We start from the raw sequence: 26695 nt of genomic DNA on the forward strand, positions 1-26695 counted from the left end.
ACATTATGATGGGAGTACATCCTATTCTCTTTAATTTTTAAAATAAAAAATCCAATAAAAAATGTCCACAGAACATGGCATTTAAACCATATTAAGTGTGCTTTATTCCCCCCCCCCAAAAAAAAATATTTCCATTGGGACAAAACAAAACATCATGGGATGCTTTTTAAAAGCTTTGTTTAGCAAATACAAGTAAAATAAGCATGCTAAATTAGGTCACTCCTTATGGCGCCAGAAAATGTTATGATGCAAGCTGAAAATTTTCCAATGCAGATTACCCTAATTTGCATAGAAAGTTTTCAGGAAACCCTCTTCTAGGAATGCCATCCTCTTTTAAATGTTTCCTCTCCTGTTCTGAAGTACCCATGAGCAGAGCACTGGGATACCTTGATTTCACTTGGGAAGTTAAGAAACTATGTTTTAAATGGAATTTAAATGTGTTTCACTTTGGTTGATGCTTTAATGCCTAGATTTTAATTCCACTGTAAATTGCTGCATTTACTATTTAAACATGTTGTTGTTTTAATGTATTTTGGACATCATCATAGGCTTTTATAATGAAGAGTGGTATATCAATATATTAAATAGACTAATGAATTAGCTGCTGCAGATAATAATAATAATAATAATAATAATAATAATAATAATAATAATAATAATTTATTATTTATACCCCGCCCATCTGGCTGAGAAGGATGTCCTTAAAATAAAATATTGCATCTCTACAAAAAATGATAATAATCTTTGGTTGTATGCAGTTTAGCTGAGTATTACAGGTAGTTGGGCAACAGCAGGGAAACATTCGATGCAACCCTAAGACTTTTTTTCAGAGCAGGGTCAAATGTGTCATCTGCCAAATCTCAGAGTATGTAATTTGAAACTCCTTGTTCTGGGAAGTGAATGGGGTGGCAATTAGGCTTTCAAGTTTTCCTATTGAGTGTGATAGATTAGTGTAGAGGATTAAGGAGGAAAATAATCAAGCAGAGGCAGGATACTTATTTCCTTTTCTTTTATGAGGTTTGTACATCATGCTAGCTGTTTAAATGGCAACATTTCTTTGTATTTCTGATTAAAAGCTAAGATTCCATTTCAGCCGGCTGAATATCTTTTCTTAAAGCTCAACTGTGTTTTACAGTCGGAACACAGAAGGCTACTGATCGACACTCCACATAACCTGCCTCATAGTGCAGAGGAGAGGGGAGTTGGTTGCAGCAGGAGGGGGAGACTCCCTGGCTTCTTCAGCAGCCTGCCTCATCTCTGCCTCCATTTCTGCCTCTAATTCTGGACTGTTCTCTACCATAGCCTCTTCCTGCTCACTAAGCCCTGTTACCTCTTCAGCTTCCAACATCTGTTCCTCTGAGTCTTCTCCTTCTTCTCCTTCTGACCGCTCATCATCATCCCACCACCAATCCCTGGGCTCTGAGCCTTCTTCCCTTGGGGGTTTCCCAGCTGGCACCTCCCACCACTCCTTGGCATCTAACCAGTTCATGACATCAAGAGAACTTTCTTTACACTAAATCCTGAGGAGGAGGGAGGCAATATTGCAGACAACAGTACACCTGGTACTGGGGATAATCGCGTCATTGATGCACAGGAAACCAAGGTGGTGCTCCAGAAACCTGCTAAATGGCAAGAAACTACAAGAAGGAAGCTGGAGGGAATGACATTCTTTCAGTTGCCTCTATTCTAATGCACAGAGTGTGGGAAACAAGCAAGATGAATTGGAGCTCTTAAAACAGGATGGCAAATACGACCTAATAGGCATCACTGAAACCTGGTTGGATGAGACTCATGACTAAAATGTAGAAATTGAGGGATATAACCTATTCAAAAGGAATAGACCTATTAGGAAGGGAGGATGTGTAGCATTATATGTAAAGGGTGTGTACACTTGTGAAGAGATTCATGACCTGGAGCATGGAAGGAGTATGGAGTAAAAATGGTAGGAGAGGGAAACAACAGTGACCTTACAGGTCTGCTATAGACCTCCAAGCCAGACTGAAGACTTGGATGATGCCTTCGTAGAGCAGATTACGAAACATTCAAACAGGAGAGATATAGTCACGGGGGACTTCAGCTATCCTAGTATCTGTTGGAACTCAAACTCTGCCAAGAATGTAAGGTCCAACAAATTTCTCCATTGCCTTGGTGACAATTTCATTTCCCAAAAGGTGGAAGAAGCAACAAGGGGATCAGCTGTCTTGGACCTGGTCCTCACCAACATGGATGAGCTGGTTGATGAAGTGGAAGTTATGGGAACCTTGGGAGGAAGTGATTGTGTCCTCTTGAGCTTCATGATATAGGGGCAAGGGGAAGCTGAGTAGTCAGAGATGTTCTCTGGACTTTAAGAAGGCCAATTTGAAAAAACTTAGGAAACTACTGGGTGAGATCCCATTGTCAGAAATACTCAAGGGAAGGGAGTGCAAGATGGATATTCAAGGCAGAAATTGTCATGGACTGGCTGGATGCAGAGGAGTGGTGGGAGGCAATCCAATGGACTCTCCTGGTTGAGCTTTGGGAAATGTTGTCTTAGCCAAGAGCTAGGATTATTTGAGGCATTATGTAAGCCAGGAGTCAACTGTGTTTTTGGACCAGTGCAAACATTTTGAATTTTGAGAAAGTGCTGTGGTCACCAGTCACAAAATTGATGCCATATAGGGCATTTTTAAAATTTATTTATTAAATTTATATACCGCCCTTCATCAAAAGATCTCAGGGCGGTTCACACAGCACAGCATGGCTGCCATGGGGACATGACATAAAGCAACATTAAGGAGAATACAGTCAACCTCAAGTTTACCATGGAGCATCTATGTGCAGTTGATCCGGAAGGCAGAATTCACACAAGGTGGCTGTACCACACTCTTTTGCACACACATATGTGAGAGAATTCAAAACATTTCTGATGGTCTCATTTTAGGTATGCCATTATATGCTTATTCTATTTTGCCTAAATTCTCCTGACTTATATAATGTCTCCAGTGCCCATTTTACCCTCCAGGAACTAACACTGATTTCCATACAAGTGCTTAAAAGTGCACTCTCTTCCGCTGGTAACAGTTAAGGCTCGTTAATTTCCTGAGTTAATAGGATTTCCCATTTAGTCCCACCTGTCTCAATTTAAAAAACAACAACAACCTCTCGTTGAATCTTTCCCAGGCAGCTAGAGATGTTGAGGGGATTAATGGCTTTTAATTTCTACTTGAGAAAGCAGATGTGTAACTAAGAACATGCCTATGAACTAAAACTGAGGTACTGAGCTCCAAAACGTAATAATCTTAATGGCTTGTTATCTTTCCATTAAAAAGCACGGGGGTTCTTTTTTACGTATCCTGATTCCTGACGGGGGAAGATGTGATCTGAAGCTCCAGGCCCAGAGTCTCCCGCCAAGATCTTCCTGGGAAGAATCACCTGCTGCCTTGTGATGAAATAACCCACCCTTAACTGATCGCTGTGATATGATCAGACCCAGCAAAACAACACTGATATTTTCAGCCTCACTTGCCACAAGCAGGAATTACTTACAACTTGGTTTTGTCTTGGGATATCGCCACAGCAGAGGGAAACAAGTTACCCTTCTTTCTATGTCACACAAGCCCTTCCGAGGAGAGCCTTACGATGTAAGTATGCACTTGCTGTTTCAGCTGGCGGAGAGTTTATAGCCTTGTTGTAAAGTTGTGTCTGCATTCTCCGTTTTCTTAGGATGTGTAGATAGCTACATATTTATTTCGTTTTCGTATTTCCCTAAACCACGTGTTTAACCAGCATTGCTGTTCATTATATTACTTTTGGTAAATTATTTACCTTACTAGGCTTTACTAACCTTTCATGGTTGTCGTTTGCAACACTTGGGGGTGTCCTTAAATAATGTCCCATACCTTTTTACTCAAATTAAGTGCCGAATAATATCTTTAGGAGATAAACACTGAAATAAAATTGGCAAACCTGGTCTTTGCATAAAGAATGCCGACTATCTCCGTAGTTACGGATGTTTGTAATCGCATTGGAAAAATAGTTTACAGTATGTCTACCTCATTATATGAAATATCTAATGAATTATCATAGATAGTTGTTGACGTGAGTGTGTGTGGCTAATATATAGAATGTGTACACTACATACCCAAAATGCAGACCAAAGAAACTGCACATGTTGAATACGTCGGATACAGTTACGTGATGAACATTTAAAAATAGATGGAAGCAAGATCAGCATGTGTCTGTGATTTACTAGATTTCATTAGCTCCTCTTTAAACTAAAATCTGCATAGGCAATGTTTTTCCTGTCTAAATTAATCAACAATTATTACCCCACCGATGAATAAGGTTAGGAAAAATACTTTAAACTTAAACTAGACTTTTTGCAAGAATTTGCTGGGGGGAAAATACCATTGACTTAAATAATTAAGTCACCAGTGCTTAAAACATCTCATTTCTGTCCAGAGCTAAGACCAAACTAGATTAAACAAGGAGAAAGTGAGAGCAGTTTTCCAACTTTACTGGAATTTGGTTGCAATGAGCTCCGAGTATGATCCTTGTATGTTTTCCCCTGGAAAGAGAAAAACTACTGCTGACAATTTTGATTGGAGAAATGGTCCGTGGGGAAGCACCTCTGCCTCCCACTATTACAATTAAATTCATATCCTACTGCAGTTTCATTTCGGTTAAAAACTATCAGGAGATTGCTCCTGAGTTTCCTGTATCTCACCTAGTTTGGCTCAAATAGTTTTCAGAATTAGTCCTAGGCAGTAGCAATCAGTGGGGCTGCATTACTGACTTGTCTTCCCAGTGCTGTATTGCTACAGCAAGAACCTGGTACAGGTGCAGTGGCAGAGCCCATCTGCTGCTTCTGCCACTGCATCCATACCACACCACACTAAGTGGCCACTGCCTTGCCCCTCCCCTTCTACCTCTCAGTAAGTAGCAGGAGCATGTGATGTCAAGAAGGCTGATGTTAAGCAATTCAGCCCAACCCGCACCATATCGCTAGCCCACTATTGGTCTTAAATCAGAAGAGAAATTGTAGTTTCAAAACGTGTTTCCGAGTATACATCTATTATATGCTCTTAGGTGATATATGAACATACTTCCATTTTTATATATCCCCCATCCTTTCTTTATGTTCATAATGGCATATATGAGTTTCTCCCATCTTGTCTTCACACCATACCTATGAAGTAAGGGAGGCTGAGAGAAGTGAGTGGGTTAAAATCACCCAGTGAGCTTCACGGCTCAGCAAAGATTTGATCCCAGGCCTTGGTGATCTGGTGGAATAGATTGCCTTGGAAGGTGGTGGGTTTTCCTCTGCAGGAGGTACTTAGGCAGAGGCTGGTCAATCACCTGTCAGGGATGCTGCAATTGCAAGATTCCTGCATGAAACAGAGGGTTGAAATACATTACCTATCCCCACCCAAGGTGGTGATGGTTATTACAATTTTTAACCTGCCCTTCACCCCAACGTCCCAGGGTGGTTTATGACTTTTAAAACACAACTTTAATATCGAAACAGAATATCATGCAATATTAAAAACAGTTTAAAACAATATAAAATTAGTAAAATAAGGTGGATCCTAAAAATATGCATCTCAAGTGTCAAAAGCCAGGGTGAACGTGTGTGTTTTCAGCATTCTCCAAAACCTGTATGATGAAGGTGCCAGAAGCACTTCGGTGGGAAGCGAATCCCATGGCTTAGGGGCATAGCTGTCAACCGTCCCTTATTTGGCTGTCAACACTCCCTTATCCCAGTGCTGTGTCCGCTGCTGTCCCTTATTGATGATGTCCCTTAAATTTCCCGGGTTTCAAAGGAAGCAGCTCCTCTCCCTCCCTCCCTGCTGGCCGGCCAGGGAGGAGGGAGGCTCCAACTGTGTTGCTTGGCTGCATTGCTCACCCAATAAGGAGTCTAAGAACGACTGGGTGGTGGAGCTTGCATGCCTTGTGCTGATCAAATCGGCTACGTTGCCTGGGGACTCGACTTTGCTCAGCGCTTCCCAGTGGAGAGGTGACGGTGGTTTTCCTTGCTGCATCCCCTTTGCCGGGTTGCTGCGTTGTGGGAACCACCGCTTGAGGCTTTGTTTGGCTGCTGGCTGGGCTTTCTGCCTTTGGCTCAGAGGGGCTCAGAAGTTGAACATACCTGTGCCCTGAAAATCCCTTATTTTGGCTGCTGATCCCTTATTTTCAAATCTGTAAGTTGACAGCTATGCTTAGGGGCTGCCACAGTGAATGCCCTTTCCTGGGTCACCACCCACCAAACATCTGAGGGCAGTGGCCAGTCTTAGCACCTGAGAGGCTCTGTAGGGAAGGAGGCAATCTTCCAGGTATTTGGGGCCTGGGTTGTTTAGGGTTTTAAGCAGTAATGTGAGCACCTTGAATTGGGCCTGGAAGTGAATTGGCATCCTGTTCAACTGTTTCAAAGCAGGCTATATGAGATCTGAAGGGTACCCCACCCAGCAATCGAAGTGCTGCATTTTGGACCGGTTGAAGTTTCCAAGTCACCACAAACTGTAGACCCGCTCCTTCCAGGGGAGAACAATCCTGTCCAGAGCAGGATATTATATTTTAATAGAAATACAAAACATCTTACCACAGTGGGGAAAGGTATGACCAGATGCTGTCTGTGTGTTTACTTGGTTTGCTGTGCAGGTACACCTGCAATACCCCTGCTTTCCCCCCTCCTGTTTCGTTACCATGAAATTGGACTTGGAGCAAACAGTCCTTCAGATAGGAAGGAATGCTCTTTGAGAGCCCTTCTAATACAGGACTGCCCTCTGTAAAGTAGGACACTCTGAGCACTTAAGAAAAGCAACTTGAACAATATGAAAGCACAAATTGCTGCTTCTCTACAATCCAAGGGAGAACAAGCAACACACGCTTGCTTTTCTCAGCCTTTGGGCTAGGCTGCTCTCTTCTAAGCTCACCTCAACGGGAAGCAAGAATACCGTATGTACAAAGCACCCTTCACCAGCATGATTGGTGTGTATAAGAGGAAGTTTGAATGATTGGGTGCAGCTGCCAGAGCTTGATTAAAACAGCAGGTGGCACAAACCGGGACAAATGCGCATGGTGCCTTTTCTCTTCATTTCCCAGGCTCTAGAATTCGTGTGAGCTTTGCTTCCTCTGCACCACCTGCATGGATTAAAGCTCCTCCATAACCATATCACTACAGACCCTGTGCCCTTCTACTGAGGGTTATGGTTGCCTGGGTTACTGTTATCATTTCCCTTCTTAAATGTGACGTTAGCCGTTCTCCTGTTGCACAAAGCACCACCACAAGAGATTGCCATTTTATTTGCAACCGTGTGTGCCAGTTCCTTCATTGCTCCCAGACTGCAATGTTCCCAGACTGCAAAATTCTGTCAGATGTGGGTATTCTTATTGTGGTGCATGAATGCACAAACCATACTGTTTCATCTCCATGGCTTTCTTAAATATTATCTATCCCCATACTAAAAAAATCTGCATAATTGTAAAACTGCAAACCGCAAAGGAAAACTATACACTGCATAGAAACTAAGGTATGAAGCAGAGCCCTGACTGGGTAGTTAAAAAAAAAAAAAAAAGTTTTGGAAAGCTACTCTTCTGAGCAGAATAGCACATATGTGTGAATTCGTAATCATATCGCAGCTGCCCCTTTTGCTCAAATTGCCACTGCACAGGTGCTCTTCCTTCCCAGATTCCTAAAACATGTTTTTAGGGTAGTGATGCGTTTGGAATCCTGGGGCAAAGGAGGGAACAGAAAGGGGTGGCAATGAAAAGGGCTGAAGGGAAACTCTCTTTCCTATAGGACATCCATGTAACCTTCATTACAGAAGATAGTCCTCTGTTTAAAGGTCTCTCAGAGGACACCTCTCTTTTCGATGGGCTTACCAGGCCAAATCTCATATAAAGATAAAGACCCAAAAGTAGGCCTGGGCAATATATCAATACAGTCATACCTCGGGTTGAAGTAGCTTCGGGTTAAGGATTTTCGGGTTGCGCTCCACAGCGAACTACCGGGTTTTGCCGCTTGCGCAGATGCTCAAAATGACGTTGCGCATGCACTGAAGCGGCAAATTGTGGCACGTGCAGACATGCGTATGTGGGTTGTGTTCGCTTCAGGATGCGAACGGGGCTCCAGAATGGATCCCGTTCGCATCCAGAGGTACCACTGTATATCACCCAGGACCAGTATGAGGAGCAGACCGTGATGTCGGTTTCACCAGCGATATATCGGTGAGTGAAACCACCATCCCACTCTGCCCTCGTACACCGCAGAGGAAGAAACGAGCTGTATCAGTGAGTCTCCAATTCAGCTTGTTCCTCCCTCTTTCCTCCCTCCCTCCCATCTTTAAACTGCTTGGCTGAGGACTGTGCAGCTGCCCTTGCCTCAGTCAAGCAGTTAAATGAACCCCGGCCCGGCACTGGCTCCTGCAAACCGGCAGCAGGGTGGGGGCTCCGTGAAACTGCTCAGGTTGTTGTTCCCCGCAGCAAGCTGTTAAAGGAGCCCCATTGCTCCGTCCGCTTGCGTGCAAGTGGGGAGAGCACACCGGGGCTCTCTCAGCTGGGGAGGGGGAACATTTACTCCCCCAGCTCAGTTGCGCAAAGCAGCCCCTGTGCTCCTGCCGCACACATGTCTCAGTTGGGGAGGGTAAACCTTCCCAAGCCCCGGCTGAGCGGTGTGAACAAGCTGCATTGTCCTAGCCCGTGAGTGCCTGGGTGAAACTGCCTCAGCTCTTGAGTTGAGAGCTGGGTCAGTTTCACCCGGTGTCTCACGGGCAGAGCCCAATGCATCTTGTTTTTTCAACATCACGGTATATCACCAAACCGCAATGTTTGGCTGGCGATACACCGCAATGTTGAAAAACTGATATCGCCCAGCCCTACCCAAAAGGAGGGAGAGCAGCCGGAGGCTTGAAGTTGCCCATCAGTAATTACTGCCTAGAGAGCAGAGGAAGCAGGCACAAAGGTCACCTGGGCAAATTCTTCCTCACTAAAGTGAGATGTACCGTATTTATATTAAAAATTACAGTTCTTAGTAATTTAGAAATAATGACATTTTGAATTATTAGTAATTTAGAAATAATTATAGTGTAATTATGTCTAAATTAGTATATGCAGATTTCATGCAAACCTGTATCCACCTTTGTTCTCTCTGAGAGTGATTCATTTCTTCCATCTCCCTCTGTACTTTGCTGTATCTCAACTCAAAATTGCGGCTGCTTTCATTTTTAAAGTTGGGGTTTCATTATGCATACATGTGTATAGTTTGCTCCTTTATGATATCCTTATTCTGCATTACCTTTCCCCCCACCCCTTACTTATTTTCACCTGCAAAATCTAAGTTGAGTTGATTGCTGATCATCTTCATTCTACCATTGCATTTTCTTATCTTCAGGAAATTACTCCCTTAAGTGAAGAGGCCATACCTGAATTTCTTGCAGGCCTTAATAAATTCAAATTATATTTTCTAAGGTGGCTATTTATCTCACATTATGCTTCCCCCCCTGCTCATCACAGTAATTCTGTTACATGAGTCCTCTGTGTTTTGGGGAGAATGCTACAGCTCCTGATATCAGATCACACCTGCTACGTCCTGGTTTTTCTTCTTCATTTGTGTGCCACTCAACGCTTTGTGTGTTTCTTGCTGCCATTAAACCAGATAATGGCTATAGCTGGTTGAATGCAATAGATTTGATGCAGAGGCACAAAGCCTTCAATGGTGTATGATCAGCTAGCAGAATGCCACAGATTGTCAGGATATGCTGGTGCAGCAGTCCTTGCTTATAAGAACATAATGGGTTGTATGCAGCCGGTGTCCTCATGTTCATGGCAGACTCTTTGATTCAGCAAAATAATGAAAAGGGGAGGGAAACCATTTTGACAAATTGACCATTTGCCCATTTCTCCTAAAGGCTCATTCATTTGGGCAAATGGGACACCATTCCACCAACTTTAGTCTGTCCTCAGCCAGCTGCCACCTGTTTGCCTTCTTACTTACAAGTCCAGGGAGTGGCACTATCTATCTCATCTTCTAGTTACAGGTAGATAGCTGTGTTGGTCTGCCGTAGTCGAAACAAAATAAAAAAATTCCTTCCAATAGCACCTTAGAGACCAACTACAGTAAGTTTGTTATTGGTATGAGATTTCATGTGCATGCACACTTCTTCAGATACACTGAAACAGAAGTCACCAGACCCTTATATATAGTGAGAGGGTGCGGAGGAGTATTACTCAGAAGGGTGGTGGGAATGGGTGATTGGCTGATAGGTGTGGTAAACCTGTTGACAACTGTTAATGACTGCAATTGGTTTTACAGGAAAAAACAAGGGGTGAGATGGCTAAAAATAGCTTTATCATGTATAATGAGATAAGAATCCAATGTGTCTATTCAGACCAGGTCTCTCCATGGTTTTAAGTTTGGTAATAAGTTGCAACTCAGCAACTTCTCTTTCCAGTCTATTTCTGAAATTCTTTTGTAATAAGACAGCTACATTGAGATCTTGTATAGAATGTCCTGGGAGATTGAAGTGTTCTTCTACTGGTTTCTCTGTCTTGTGATTCCTAATGGACATAAATCTGACATCAGGAATCTGACATCAGGAATATTGCATATTAGAAGCTTGCGCGAACTGCCATTGGGTACCCTTTGGTGACTGACCATCAAATCAATCATTTGATAAGTAGAGGGGTTGATAACCTCCTCCAGAGCTGATATGTGCAGGCAAGCTGAGGAGGGGCGGCTGTATGTCCTCTGTGTGTGCATACATGTGAGAGTGTATGTGCAAGAGTGAGGTCACCACACCCATTGACTCCCCTCACCTCCCACTGACATGTGGCAGCCTCTTCCAAAGGGTCAGCTTATTGATGAATGTGACCCTGGGGCCTAAGAAGGTTAGCTACCTTTGTAGGTAGACTGATATTGAGCTACTGTATTGGCCTGAATATAAGCCGCACCTGCAAATAAGCTGCACCATCAAAATTCAAAAGGGGGGGGGAGAAAAAAAGACATCCCCCCGCGCTCCCGGGCTGCTTCCTTGGGGGGAGCCGTACTGCTTTGCTGGCAGCCTCCCCTCCCTTCCCTCTTATTTCTGGCAGCTCAGGGGAGGTTTGAGAGCAGTGGGCGGGCTGTGGGCTGTTGCCCTGCGCTCCTGAGCTGCTCTGGGGGGAGGAGTCATGCTGCTTTGCCTGCGGCCTTCCCTCTCCCCCCCCCCCCCGGCTCCGGGGAGGCTTGGGAGCCATAGGTGGGCTGCGTGCCGTTGCCCCACAATCCTTGGCTGTTCTTGGGGGGTGGGGGAGGTTGCTGGCAAAGCACCACTCCCCTCCCCCCCAGAGAGCAGCCCAGGAGGACAGGGCAAAGGTGCGCGCAGTCCACCTGTTGTTCCCAAGTCTCCCCTGAGTCGTCGGGGGAAAGGGAAGGTTGCAAATATAAGCCACACTTTAACTTTTCACTGTCAGGATTTGGAAATAAAATGTGGCTTATATTCGGGCCAATATGGTATTATTATTCCCTCTTCCCAAGGAAACCTGGGAAGAGAGTTTGCAGGAGTTGATCAAGGAGCACCTTGCACAATGCCATGCATCTATACTCCCTACACTGCCACTTACCAGGATGGTGTGGGGCAAGGCAAATGTCAGGTAGGGGTAGTGCAGGTACAGTGGTACCTCAGGTTAAGAACTTAATTCGTTACAGAGGTCCGTTCTTAACCTGAAGCACCACTTTAGCTAATGGGGCCTCCTGCTGCCGCGCCGCCACCGCACGATTTCTGTTCTGATCCTGAAGCAAAGTTCTTAATCCAAGGTACTATTTCTGGGTTAGTGGAGTCTGTAACCTGAAGTGTATGTAACCCAAGGTACCACTGTACACCGATTTAAGCAATCTAGACTCTCCTGCCAGTGCACTCCAACTTGGCTTCCATCTATGCCAGCCACTCCTAGCCTCGTGTTTAAAATGGGAACCCCACAACACAACCCAGGGGCAAATGTGCTCCCCAACTTGTGATTCACAGTAACTTAAGGTTACCAGACGTCCCCGTTTCCTGGGGATGGTCCCCGGATTTACAGATCAGTCCCCTGGCAAAATCCTATCCCTACTGAAGTTGAAAAGTGTCCCCGGATTCATTGGAAAAAATCTGGTAACCTTACAGTAACTAGCATGTCCCCAATAGTGGTGGTAGCTGTTACAGACCTTGCATGAAAGCAGCTGCCACTTTCTCACTGCTCTACCCTGCTTGTTAGTATTTTGAGAGGTTGTGTGATGTGTTAAAAGATCAGATAACAACCAAAAGGCCTCTAATAAGAAAATGACAGGAGCAATTTAACTTCAAGTAGCTGCTTTGATTGCCTTTTGTTTTCCACAGAGGGAAAAGGCGAGGGAAACAGCTCTCAGTCTTTGGCAATCAAGTATAAAAACATCTCCATGCAAAGTAGAGTAATTACACATATACACTTAATTTACCTGTTTGTTCATTCTTGTCTAGGAAAATTACTCTGGAGCAAACGTTAAATTATTATTTTAAAAGAGTTATCGCTTGGCTAAAAATAATAGGGGTTTGTCACTGTCAGTGTTGCTGTTAATTTGCATAATAAGTCTTATTATAGGTCTGTACCATAAAATGGACTAATCAGCATCTGAACACGAATAGGAGATACTTGTTTACTGTTGCTGAGATTTTTCTCTATTCCCCAGGCACTTTCTGCAACACTTAAATCAAGGTTTCTTTATACAAAATGGTTTAGTATTGCAAGTTGCTCTATCAGTCTTTTCAGCTGAAAAGTGGGGTGAAAATTATTTAGATAGAGAGATCTGTCTATGTATCTCAAAAACCTGATGGTAGCTCAGATGGTAGATCATATGGGTTCAAGCCACATGTTGAGCAAAAGGTTCCTGCATTGCAAGGGGTTGGACTAGATGACCCTCCTGGTCCCTTCCAATTCTGTGATTCTATTATCTATTTACACTGTGTGTGCAATCCAGCCGTATGTTAGAGCTGTCATCTTGGGGCTACTGGGCTACTACTTAGCCACATTGTGCAGCCCGCTCCTTTCATGGCCCTTGGACCTGTTACAACAAATTTAATTAATAATAATAATAATAATAATAATAATAATGAACTACAAGGGATACTTGGTGCTGGAGAGCAACACACTGTAGGATGCAGTTAGGTGAGGCACAAAAGGACTCATTTCCCTGTAAATATCCATGTTAATTGCACCTACCAGAGTCTTGATGGCTCTGGTGCCTAGGGGACCATATAACACTTGCTTCTTAAAATCTGCACTGGCTCGGAATTCAAGTTGTTAATCTTGGAAGTACAAAGCCTTGCATGGTTATCTGAAGAAATGCTTCTCCCCAAAGCAGAGATGAGTGAGGCTTGTGAAGAGGCACAGGTGTGCCGTGACAAGCTCCCCTCCCGCCTAGTCTCCCAGAACCAGGAGAGGCATGAAGCGGGAGGAGCAAAGGCAGGCATGCAGGTGCAGCCTCTGATTGCTTGGAGGAAAAAAAACCCTGGAAAGGAGCAGACATAGGCGACTGTGGGGAGGTGGGGACCTTTAATCTTGGCAACTGCTTCATGAGGGCAAGACCTGACACAGATTAGTGCTGTGCTCATTAGGCTTGACACTCCTGTGTAGATCCTGTTTTGCAAGTACAGGGGTGTACATGGCTGTGAAATGTTGGCTGTTATAAATGCTTACCATTGCATTCCAGAGAAATGGGGGAACCAAATGAATTTTCATTAGATCTGCTAGATCAGTCTTCCTCAACCTCTGCTCTCCAGATGTTTTGAGACTACAATTCCCATCATCCCTGACCATTGGTCCTGCTAGCTAGGGATCATGGGAGTTGTAGGCCAAAAACATCTGGAGGGCCGAGTTTGAGGAAGCCTGTGCTAGATGGTAAAGGGGATAGTCTGTGCAACAAACACCTGCAATGTAAGCTTTAGTGTTATAATTTGCCCCAACTGACAAATGGAGACTAGAAGAATATCTGTCACTGAGCAGTGAGTCATTGCTCCTAGCAGCCCAGGCAGCTGAAGCCAAACAAGATTTTTGCCCTAAATTGCTTGCCACTTTCACTTTATTTCATGTCCTGCCACAGAAGATAAAACGCTTCATTGCAGTAGCTGGCACTTAAAAGAGAGACATAGTGCTTCTTAGGCTTTTATTTTTCTTTCAGATCAGTGGGGCGAAGGATGATGTCAGGCTCAGAATCATCTGTTAATAAGAGCGCTCCTTATTTTTTATCAACTTTGTCATCTGTCTCGGTGCCAGAAAATGGAGATACCATGTTCTCCTGCAAGATATCTGGTAAGCACCCTTGACTTAATACTGAAATACATGTATTACCGTATTTTTCGCACGATTGGACGCACCGGACCATAGGACGCACCTAGTTTTTTTGGGGGGAAATAAAGGAAAAAAATTTCCCCTTTATTTCCCCCCCAAAAGCAGGTCAGGGAAACCGAACCAGGTCGAGGAACAGCGGGATAGTGGCGCTGCGCCTCCCTGCTGTCCCCCAAGCTTGTGGGGCTGGCCGATGTCTGTCCGGCGGGCGTGGAGCTCTGCTTCAGGGCACCCCACCCGCCAGGCAGCAGGCTGCTATCCGCAGCGTGGGGAGCCTTGTGGGGAACTCCTGCAAGGCTCCCCACTCTGCGGATGTATGCCTGGCGCGAGGGGTGCTCTGCTTCAGGGCGCCCCACCCGCCAGGCAGCAGGCTGCTATCCGCAGCGTGGGGAGCCCTGTGGGGAATTCCTGCAAGGCTCCCCACGCTGCGGATGTGTTCCCGAAGCGCCTGGAGCTCTGCTTTCAGGGCGCCCGGCGCTCCGGGAAGCAGGCTGCTATCCGCAGCCTAGACACGGCTAGCGGAGCGCTAATCCCGAAGCCCCAAGCTTCGGGATTAGCGCAGCGCTTCGCTAGCCCTGGGAGAGCCACGCAACATCGCGGGGCTCTCCCAGGGCTAGCGAGACCTTGCCGGCACCCAGAAGCTTGGGGCGCGCTGAGCTCCGCGCGCCCCAAGCTTCGGGATTAGCGCAGCGCTTCGCTAGCCCTGGGAGAGCCCCGTGACGTCGCGGGGCTCTCCCAGGGCTAGCGAGACCTTGCCGGCACCCAGAAGCTTGGGGCGCGCTGAGCTCCGCGCGCCCCAAGCTTCGGGATTAGCGCGGCGCTTCGCTAGCCCTGGGAGAGCCCTGCGACGTCGCGGGGCTCTCCCAGGGTTAGCGAGACCTTGCCGGCACCCAGAAGCTTGGGGCGCGCTGAGCTCCGCGCGCCCCAAGCTTCGGGATTAGCGCGGCGCTTCGCTAGCCGTGGGAGAGCTGGGTCTCCCATGGCTAGCGGATAGCTTCCTGAAGCCTGGAGAGCGAGAGGGGTCGGTGCGCACCGACCCCTCTCACTCTCCAGGCTTCAGCGAAAGCCTGCATTCGCTCCATAGGACGCACACACATTTTCCCTTGCTTTTTAGGAGGGAAAAAGTGCGTCCTATGGTGCGAAAAATACGGTAGTTGAAATCGTAATTCAGAAGAGTTGTATATTATTAAAAGAAAGGGCCACTTTTCAGAAGAATCACAAATTCATTGTATCAAAATGACCTTGGGAAATGGCTCAGTAATCAAATTCAAACAGCTTGGAGAGCTTTTTACGTAGAATTGTGTGATTGTGTTTCTTGAGGCACAGTAAATTAGCAGTGCACTGGTCTCTTAAGTACAACCCAACCTCTAGAAGCTTTTCTCCCTCTTGTCACTTGAAGAAACCCTGTTGCAGGCCTGTATTTAGAGTTCTGCTGAAAAATGGTACATAACCCAGTTTAATAAACCCCTTATGTTTCCAATATCTGTATGGAGCCTAAAGCCATAGTTCAGGTTCAGCAGATGACACAGTAGTGACATGGGTCTACATAAAAATTTAAAAGCCTCAGGTGGCAATACTCATTATTTTTTAACATTAGGGTTGCCACATTTTGAAGAGCAAAAGAGAGGATTCTATGATGACTCTCATTTTAAACACCCCTACTCTATGTAGGCTATAGAAGCTGTGATAGATTGGGGGTGGGCAGGAGAAGAGAAGAGGAAAGCAAGTCTTCAACCACCAGTTATGTCTATGTCTCACCCAGAAAGTATAACCAGAGACATTTTGGCAAATTTAAAAAATCTACCCTGGCAGAAATTTTACCCCTGAAAAAGATGATGTCCTGGAAAAAGAGGACATATGGCAACTGTATATGATAATACTTTGGTGGCTGGGGAAACCCAGCCAGATGGTTGGGGTAATAATAATAATAATAATAATGTCAGATTTTTTATGTCAATGCTTGTCTGTCCATACCTCATACCAAGCAACAGATTCGTCCCCAAAGTTTTGTAGTCGTGCAGTTGCTCAAATGTAAGATGTTGTTCCTGCTTATTTCGTCCATAAGCTCCTTACGTTCAGAAACATTTGCTTATCAGTGTGAAATAACAGTTTTCTCCTCCATGTGTTTCAAGGCAACCCAAAACCAGAGGTAACTTGGTATAAGAACGGGCAAGACATCAGTCAAGAGAAGAACATTTCTAGCTGTGAAATACTGGAGGATAACCTGACTCAGGTCTTACACCTCTTTAGGTAATTTGTTTCCTCAGCATTTCTTGATTTCTCAACTATGTTCAGGAATGAATCAAAGGCTGCAAATGTACGCCTACTGCGGTAGAGCATGCACATTCATGCAGTCTCGCTAAGTCAAGGTTTGGCTTAGGATATCATGTAAAGCACCTCACACAGAGATTATTGCTATTATTATTTATTACATTAATATACAACCCCTCATCCGAGGATCACAGGGCAGTTTGCAATATCACACACACACACACACACACACACACACACACACACACACACACACACAACATAATAACAAACAAAGCAATCAGGATGGGCCATTAGGAGAGTGGGAAAGCCATCCCTGCCCCATCTCCCTCACAAAAGGCAGCCCTGGGTGTTGAAATTTTGTTCCCCTAACAATTTTGCACCCAAGCCCTGTGGCTGCCTCACACTGCTTCATTCTTTGACCCCAGTTATCTTGAACATCATAGTGTGTGGTTTTCCCCCCTGTTAAGTTACCAACATTTTGTCATTTTGAGATCGAGAATACATCTCCATTGAGGATATTTCAACTTTAAAAAAATATATATAAAAAAGTTTAAGTATTTAATACAGACATTGTATATTAAAATTTAATATTCGTGTTTGAAAATTCACAGGTGCACAGAGCAGCAAGCTGGAGTTTACAAAATTGTGGCTAAGAACTGTTTTGGAACCACTCAGTCTTCAGCTTTTCTTAAAGTGACTTCTGATGACCAATCTGAAGCATATCAAAATCTACTTTGTAGTCCTGAAGAGAATATAGAAACATGCAGAGGAAATGAAGTTACAGTATGTCAGCAGAAAATTTCAGATGATGATATGGAAGATAAAGAAGCTTTAGCAGAAAAACAGTATTCGCTCCATGAATGTGGCTTCTATTTAGGTTCACCAGAATCTCCAGCGCCAGAATTTAGCGATTTATCTACAGAGCAAACGGGAGAAATGTTTTTCCATACAGTGGAATGTGAAACTTGTCCTCCATTGGAAAATCATAGTTCAGGAGACGAAATGGAAGTTAAAAATGCATCCAATCTAAAGGAATATTATCACAGCATTAGTGGCATGTCCAATCATATGCCTGATCTCTTTATTTATGAGAGCACTAAAGCATCTACGGACTCTACTGAAGGCGAGCTAGATGATGTGGATTTCCAACCAGCAAGTCAAATCACTGATCACACAGACAGCTGCTGCCTTAATGCTGAAGTCTTAGCTGCTTGTCAGACAACTGAATATGCCAAGACACATGAAGAGGATAGCTTTAGTAAACCTCTGAAAAACAGCACACTGTCTGGGAACCAAACAAGTGTCCCTTTAGGAGATCAGATCTGCTTTTTAGGGGATTCCTCTAAAAATGCCAGCAATAACGTTGAGCTCTGCTTGGAGAGAAACTTTATTACAGTTGATGAGTCTTCTGATGATGATTCCCTCGAGTACTTTGAATGTTCTGACGTGATGACAGAGGAAGCGTACAAGAACTGGGAAAGCAAGCTGAGATTCCTGTTGGAAAGCGATGATGAGGAAGATGAGTTAATACCGGGGAGTGATTGTGATGGGTGTGCTTACTTCCTTAGTGAAATGCCTCGCCTGTTTCAAGTGTCAGATAACACTGTGCCTATGGAAGCCACCATTGGCTTCTGTGGTCATCAGTCAAAATCCAAAGAAGTAGCTGTCAGGAGCGACCTCACTGCATACAGCCCATCAACCTTGCAAGCAGAAATGACTCTCACTGTTGGGCAACAGCAAAGTAAAACTTCCAGTATGAAAGACAAAGAGAAGTACAAGCTGTCTGCAACTCTCATGGCAATTGAAAATGATTGTCCTAGAATGGAGGAAGAAAACAGTAGCAGCAGTCCCTCTGCTGTGGACGTCTCTGTTGCCGGTTCGCAAGGTATAGAAAATGGGATTTCAGCGATGAAGTCTTCCTCTTGTGACTTGAGCGGTTCTTTGGAGACAGCAACCAAACGAGTTGCAGACAAATACCACTCTCGGAAAAACTCACAACAGTCAGCAAAGGTGAGAAAGAAACCAGCTGAAGGTAAATCCAGAGTTGAAGCCAATCGGATCAAGACATCAAAAGACACTTTAAATTTGTTACATCCTAAAGAGCGGCACACCTCTGAAATTCACACACTTCAGATGGAAAGAAGTTGTTTGGATTCTGCTGCACTGCTTCACCGACAAGGAGAAAGTATTTCAAACCAAGGAAAGCGGGATATAGCGAATGCTTCAAACCACATCAGTTTATTTCATGGTGAAGAAAGAGAAAAAGGAATCCCTTGGGAAAGCAAATGGATTAGTGACCTATCGGAGAGAACCCAAACGTCAAATGAAAATGCCACACTTATGGTAAGGAAAATTACTGTTATCCTTTTGCAAAGAAACTTGTCCAGTGACTTTAATGTACTTCAGTACTACTTGTCTTAACAGAATGTGGATCCTGAAAGTCTTCACCATTCAAGCCGATGTGATTGACAGCTACTGCTGTTAAGGAAATCTGGTTTTGAAAAAGGCCCAGATAAACCATAAGCCATCCTAATTATAGAGAGAGGGCAGGTGTGGGAAGGTCTTGATAATAGTGAACAGCACTAATGGGACTTGTAGACAGCTGGGAAGAGAAATCTGATACTGAATCTGTTCCATGCGCCTTATTCAAGCAGTATCTTTCTCTTTGCTGCTAGCCAAAGTTTCTCAACCCTGTGTGGAGGAGTAAATGGGCAGGTGGAATTCAAAATACTTTTGGAGTTAGGAACAACTTCAGAATGGAGGTTGCTGTGCAATTGTGCAATTATCCTAACCCTAAAATGTGCGCTGATCTCCTCAAAGTTACCTTACTAGTTTTTTACTATACATCTAGCCCACTGTTCATTTAAACAGGCTCATTGTGACTTACATGGGGTTTCCAGGGTGCTGATCTGTACTATAGTACCTTGGTTCACCATTGTTGCATGCTTAGGTACTTGAGTTCCGTTTCTGGGGCCATCTAGGAAGCCAGTCCTTGAAAGCAATGTACCAAAGTTAAGGTTGTGCTTCCTGCTGTGGGTGTTTAAACTACCTTTGCCTTACCCATTCCCCTCCCTCCCTTGTGCTGGTCTTGCTATTCCATGTTGACTAGCGGCAAGTAGAATGATGACCTTTTCCTGCATCTGAATTTGTAGTTTGTGAGTGATCGGCACTCTGATTCAGAGCACTAGTCATCCACCATGGTCTCACGACAGCTGAAAAGAAATTGGACCACTTGTCAGGTATAGCACAAGACTTAGATTAAAAAGCACACACTCATCCCTCTGCTAATATAACCTTAGAACTACTGACTCACATATCTGACCTGCAATCAGAATTGGAACTCAAGAGAGCACTTCTATAACCATCTTTTGCATCAGCTGACTAAATCCTGAAATTGTTTCTATGGATGCGGACAATGTTTTGTATGAAAGGCTCAGCATCTGCAGCTGGTTCAAAAGCAATCCTAATAAGCGAATCTAGTGTCGTATTTCTTAAATCTTAACTAGAGCGGGTATGTGTGTGTTTCAAGACATTGTATTCTCAGCGCCCACCAGAGGGGGCACAAAATTACTGAGGCCTGCCAATCACAAATTGATGATGGAGGAGCAGAACAAATACAGAATTAAGGTGAAGTTTGGCATAATTGACAGCTACTGCTGTTAAGGAAATCTGGTTTTGAAAAAGGCCCAGATAAACCATAAGCCATCCTAATTATAGAAAGAGGGCAGGTGTGGGAAGGTCTTGATAATAGTGAACAGCACTAATGGGACTTGTAGACAGCTGGTAGGGATGCGGGTGGCGCCTAGGACTTGCCGATCGCATGGTCGGCGGTTCGAATCCCCGCGGCAGGGTGAGCTCCTGTCGTTCGGTCCCAGCTCCTGCCCACCTAGCAGTTCGAAAGCACCCTTAAGTGGAAGTAGAGAAATAGGTACCGCTTTATAGCGGGAAGGTAAACAGCGTTTCCATGTGCTGCTCTGGTTCGCCAGAGCAGCTTCGTCACGCTGGCCACGTGACCCGGAAGTGTCTCCAGACAGCGCTGGCTCCCAGCCTCTAGAGTGAGATGAGCGCACAACCCTAGAGTCTGTCAAGACTGGCCCGTACGGGCAGGGGTACCTTTACCTTTACCTTTGGCATAATTAGCAGGCATTTAATGACATAATGAAGAGACTAAGTCCTGTTACCTCCAGAGTCAGTGGAAATGCCCTTGTGGCAAGGAGTTCCATAGTTCAGCTTTCCTCCAGCTAAGTACCAACATTGGCTTTGGAGGTAACGTTCCTTAGTCTCCTCATTTTAGACACAAACTACTTGTCCAGAGACTTCAAGTGGTGAATGCTTTTTATTTTAGATTTTTCCTCTCAACAACATAACTTAGAAATTACTCCTCTTCTGTAATTTCTTATCTCCTCCTCTTTTCACACCAGGTGTGCTGCCTTGCCCCCGTGGCAGCGGGGCTTGTGTGTGTGACGTCAGCATGCCCGTGTCACATTGGCACGCCCACGGCATGCCGGCGTCACTCGCGCATGTCGCAGGGGTGTGTGCCTAGAGAACAATATACATCAGGAGGCTTAGTTTGATCAGAATCAAGTTTACACTTCCAGAGTTAATGCTAAATACATGATTTCTTAGCCACCAGAGGGCCGTGAAAATTTTTATCCCGGGCTTTTTAGACTTGTCTACCCATGCACGATCTGAAACCAAAGGGGTGCATTGGCTGCCAGATGTGAAACATATTGGCATTGTTTTCAGCTCTCCTACACCACTCATGGTTTATTTCTCCTTATCAAGCCAGGATTTGTAAGCAAACCATGGTTTAAGGCTGGCTCATGATCCTGGCTTCTTATGGAGAGGTAAGCTACAGTCCCAGGTTCAGTCATCACGGGAAACCAAATTTACCGTACTTTTCCATGTATAAGATGAGGTTTTTAAACTCTAAATTGTTGAAAATCTGGGGTCGTCTTATACATGAGAAGTGCAGAGAGGGGTTGTGTGATTGGTTGAATCAGGAGCTTATCAGCAGTGATTCGGTGGGTGATTGGTTGCTACGTCACAGGCTGGTTTGGATAGGCTGTCGCTGTGTCCGATTGCCAGCTGCTGTTGGCGAGTGGGCAGACGCTAGTGCGGGTGACTGGTATTTAGCAATTCCCCCCCTCAAAAAGCTCAACAACTCTGAGCACCCCCAACAAAAAAAGCTCAAAAACTCTGGGCCATCTCCCCCCATTTTCTAAAATTGGAGTCCCCAAAAATAGGGGCCGTGTTATACACAAAAAAATGTGGCAATTGTTATTTCATGGTTTGGTTTTCCTGCCCATGCCATAGGAGGAGTGAAGTGGGAGTGACTGACAGCATGCAGTAGCTCATACCTGAAAAACTTCAATAAGACAGCAACCCTCTCTTACTTGGGAAATGTGAACATAGCCATTGTGGATCTAGTACAATGAGACCCCCAGGTATAGGGTGGTATATAAACAACAACAGCAGCAGCAACAACAACTAATTGTAAAACAATCAGGAACTGATATCTCTTTGTTCCCTCCCACAGCTGCTCAGTTAAACTTTACCATTTTTTAAAACAAACTATACTTTAATGTGAATGTCCACACTGCTCAAAAGTTCTCTGTTTCCGTCCGTCCCTGCTCCTGCTGTGCTGCTGACAAAAGCCTGGCTTGTTGTGTCAGCTGAACATGGGCTTGTGGTTTGATTTCCCGAAACTGTGTGATAAACCAAGAACAATTATTGGCTACTGATTGTGCTTTCTTTGGGAGCGTAATCTTGGAAGACATGGCAAACCAAGGGAGGAGCATTCCTGGAACTTTGAGGAGTATGCAGAAGCATATTTTAAACTATGACTTAATGTGATGTGCAACCTGGGTCATTGTTTGGAACATCCTTACTATATGGCTCACTGGCAAAGAAACAAAGGACAAAATAAACAGTATCAACTTGTTGAAGAGGCAGAAACAAACTTTCAGCTTCCACATGGTTTTCATCAGGCCACAAAAAATGCAGCCTTTTTAATATCTCCATTTGTGCACTGCACAGATGTAATTCACAAATTTCTGTCTTTTTCTTAAAATCAAAAGATGCAACTATAAGCTCTAAAAATACAGTCTGAAACATGCAGCCCACTGTAAATCCCATAAAACTGCAGCTAAAAACAGAAATGTTTTTGAATGCTTAAGAGCACTTCACATGTTCACAGATCCTAAAAGCCAATGGTGCTAGCTTTAAGTAAGTCATTGGATAGCGCTTCTGAAACTAGCATGCTTCAGAATCATAACATATTTGCATTGCTGGGAGAGCATCAACCATATACCCACTCTATGTCGCCAGTTCAGAGTAATGTTAATGACAGGCCTAACATGACAAAGTGCCATTTCTCAAACTTGCCAAAGGTCATTGGTGTCACTGAAATGCAGAGGGAACTGGCCATTGGACAAGTTTCTGGGACACAACAAAACACCCACATAGGCTATTTGTGTACCTTAACTTTTTATAAGTGCTAGTCCATTGAAGTTCCCTGAGAATTCATTTGTGTTTGCATGTAGGCACAGCTTCAAAAGGCATAATATCAAAGCAATTTTCCGTGTATAAGATGCTCCCATGTGTAAGACGACCCCTATTTTTTTTAATTAAAAATTAAAAATTAAGTTGTTTAGCTTTTTGAAGGTGGTTGGGGAGGTCACTTCCACCAATTGCTCACCCGCCTGCCCGCCACTGCCAGTCGCTTGCCACAGCCACTGCCCACCGCACTCCTTGCTGCAGCTGCCAATTATCTGCCCGCTTGCCACCAACAGCCCACCCGCCCACTTGCCGCAGTCTTCAATCGCCTGCCCGCCTCACCACAGCTGCCAGTCGCCTGCCCAATTGCCGCAGCCACAGCCAATCGGCAGCAGGCCACTAATCACCCGCCTAGTCGCCACTGCCAATCTCCTACTTGCTGCTGCCATTAATTGCATGTCCCCCCTCTGCATTCACTATCTGCATACTGTATAAGACGACACCCAATTTTTGCAGGGTTTTTTTTAGCAAAAAGCATCGCCTTATACACAGAAAAATACGGTAAACTGAATAACTTTTTTGAAGTTTTTTCCAAGACTTTGTCCCAAGGAAATGGTGCGTACAGATATACTTGCAAATAAAGATAATAGTATCATGGAATTGTAGAGTTGGAAGGGACCCTGAGGATCATCTAGTCCAACCCCCTGCAATTCAGGTCTATGCAGCTGTCCCATACAGGGTTTGAACTTGCAACCTTGAAATGATCAGCACCATGCTCTAACCAATTGAGCTATCCAGGCTTATCGCAGTAGGGTTTTCTGCTGTGGCGTGAGCAGGGGTCGTGCATCCCATTTCTCTGCCTGAGGCAAAAGGCAAATGTGCTGCTCCGCTCTGCCACCCTTACCCAGGTTGTGCAGCAGCGGCAGTGATCGTGGGTTCTGGTGAGATCTTGTTAGAACTCTCACAAGATTTTGTGCACTCCGTGAGATCTCATCAGAAGCTAGCACTGGGGTGCTGCTTGAGGTGGCTGTTTCACCCTGCCTCATGAACTGGCTGGCCCTGGGAGTGGCTCAGCCCCACAAATAACAAGTGCGCTTGCTCTAAATCCAATGCTTAGTTCTCCCTGACACTCCAACCCTGGTGCTTAAGGCAAGCTGCCTCTCTCTCTCGCCCTCTCTCTTTAAAAAGGCAATATTTCCTGCTTTATTGAAAAAGCCACCATTGTTAGAAAAACTGCTCAAAGGAGGGTGGGGAAGTAGTTTGGGGATGTCACAAGCACCAGCCAATCCATGCTGTGCACAGCCTTATTGGTTACATGGGAAAGAAACAGGCTTTTCCTGAGCTTTACGCTTGAGAAGAAGACTGCACATCTGACTGAACCACCATGTGGATGCATTTCCATAGCCAGCTCATTGTTATGTACCTCTAATTTGAAAACTGAAGCCTTTGATATTATAATATGTCATCGCAAGCATTATTAAGACATGTAAGGTCCCATGGGGGAGGCAGTGGGGATGAACACACTGGCTTTCCCCCCTCTGTGTCCACTTTCATTGCCTTATGTGAGTTTGCAGTCTCTTACATCCATTGAGACTTCCTTCTCATTTTGATTTGAAGAACTTGTCCTCACTGCCCCTCTGTGGTAGCTTACACATTTTAATAATGCCTGAATTTAGTGTACCAAGTGTACCCATTGCAAATGCCTGGACAGGGCTTTAGTGTACCAAAGTATTTAAAAGTGGGTCACTGTTTGTCATTTTTAGGACCAAATCAGACGCCTTTGTCACCCCAGTTATGTACACCACATGATCTAGGAGCATGCTTAAAATGCCTTATAATGTTGCAGAATATACCAACTTATAATGTTGCAGAATATACCAGATCAAGTTTTGGATTGCATAGAGCTGTGCACAGTGTGAGAGCTGTTCCTTGAGATCCCATGTGACTTGCAAATGATTTTGGAGTGCACCTCAGGTCACATGCTGCTTCACTGTGTAGTTTTAAAAACATCACTGTCCCCAACCAATGGCTTCAGTTCCTCTTGTCCTCAGGTTGGCCCCAGTTGCTTTCTGATGATTGCATTTATCACTTGCCAAGGTAATCAATGGGTTAACACCATACCATGAAGGTTGGGTCTCATTGGGATTGGTTGAGTGGGAGGCAAGAAGTCCAACAGTAGGTGCAGCCAGAGCTGGTTGCAGACGGAATCAGGGCTAGTAGTAGACAAAGCCAACTAATTCTGGCTCCATCCCCATCCTACTCTGTTGAATTCCACAAAAGCAACACTGGGGAGGGGGGGGGGGAGAGAAGGAGGCTGATAGCCACAGCCAGGACACAGCCAGCTGTAAGGAAGGAGGCAGGGAGGTGGAGGCTGGCTGAGGGCAGACTGTGTTTGGTGGGACTGTGTCCCACTTGCCCAAATGAACCAGCCTTCTCCACTGATTCCACAGGTACATAAAGAAAAGCTTGTACCGTGGCCTTATTTTTCTAGGGGGTTGAGAAAACATCAAATATTTTTTGATTAACCCCTTGGGGGGGGAATTGAGATCGAACCAAGTTAAGGACTGGCAGACTGTCTCCAATGTTGTTGTTGTTTAGTCGTTTAGTCGTGTCGGACTCTTTGTGACCCCATGGACCAGAGCACGCCAGGCACTCCTGTCTTTCACGGCCTCCCGCAGCTTGGTCAAACTCATGCTGGTAGCTTCAAGAACAATGTCCAACCATCTCATCCTCTGTCGCCCCCTTCTCCTTGTGCCAGTCTATTCCAGGGAGTCTTCTCTTCTCATGAGGTGGCCAAAGTATTGGAGCCTCAGCTTCAGGATCTGTCCTTCTAACCAATCAAAAAGGCAGCCTTCAGTAATTCAATGGGACCCTGTGAAGACTGGAGTGAGAAGAGGGTTAGATGAGGACAAGGGAGGAAGAAGAATTTTAATTATGAAAGAAAGTGGGATAGCTGTTAAGACAGAAGCCAGGGCAGCTGTCTTCAAGGAATCAAATACATCATTTTGGGCAACTGAACAAACAGCTGTCAGACGGAACATTCATAAAGAATTTAATTATTGCTTTATTAATCCCAAAATCTTTTGTCAAGAATTTTACTATGCAAGGTTTTACATTATTATTGAATGAATGAATGAATGAATGCCCTATACCTGCAGGTCTCAGGTCAGTTCACAGGATAAAACCACAATATAAAACCGCAAAATGCATATTCAAGAGAAAAACAAGAACAAGAACACACACCCCAATAAAACGCAGCATTTGTTATTGTTAGGCTAGTCATGCTGTGTTCTTCAACCTTGTTGCAAGCTCATTTTGACTGCTTTCAGACATCCTTTGAGGTGCTATTGCTCTCTAGATACAGCTGGTCTCTGCTGGTCACAATGTGAGGGAGTTGCAAGGAAGCAAAAAAGGATGAACACGCAAACACCTTTTTCTCACTGAAAAGGATATGCATCCCACTCTCCATTCTGCTTCACTCAAAAGTGGTTTTGATCATATTTGTTTGAGATAATCTCATGTTGGGTATATGCCCAGCTTCCACAAGTGTGCCAAGAAATAGATATTGAGAACTGCTCTTTTAAGGAAATGAAATAATGAGTGGAACAAG

The 26695-nt window shown here is 44.7% G+C and overlaps 1 protein-coding gene across 1 annotated transcript in view; it reads left to right on the top strand.

The window, feature by feature from the left end:
• Positions 1 to 388: 388 nt before the first annotated feature.
• The window catches only part of ALPK2 (alpha kinase 2), a 68330-nt gene continuing 42023 nt past the window's right edge, over positions 389 to 26695 (top strand). The window contains 5 exon segments of the mRNA XM_028749459.2: positions 389 to 3520; positions 3522 to 3620; positions 14147 to 14277; positions 16446 to 16563; positions 17199 to 18930. Coding sequence (XP_028605292.2) covers positions 3459 to 3520; positions 3522 to 3620; positions 14147 to 14277; positions 16446 to 16563; positions 17199 to 18930 — 2142 coding nt within the window. The 5' untranslated portion in view covers positions 389 to 3458.

The sequence above is a fragment of the Podarcis muralis genome, chromosome 11, assembly GCF_964188315.1.
Source record: "Podarcis muralis chromosome 11, rPodMur119.hap1.1, whole genome shotgun sequence".
Lineage (NCBI taxonomy): Eukaryota > Metazoa > Chordata > Lepidosauria > Squamata > Lacertidae > Podarcis > Podarcis muralis.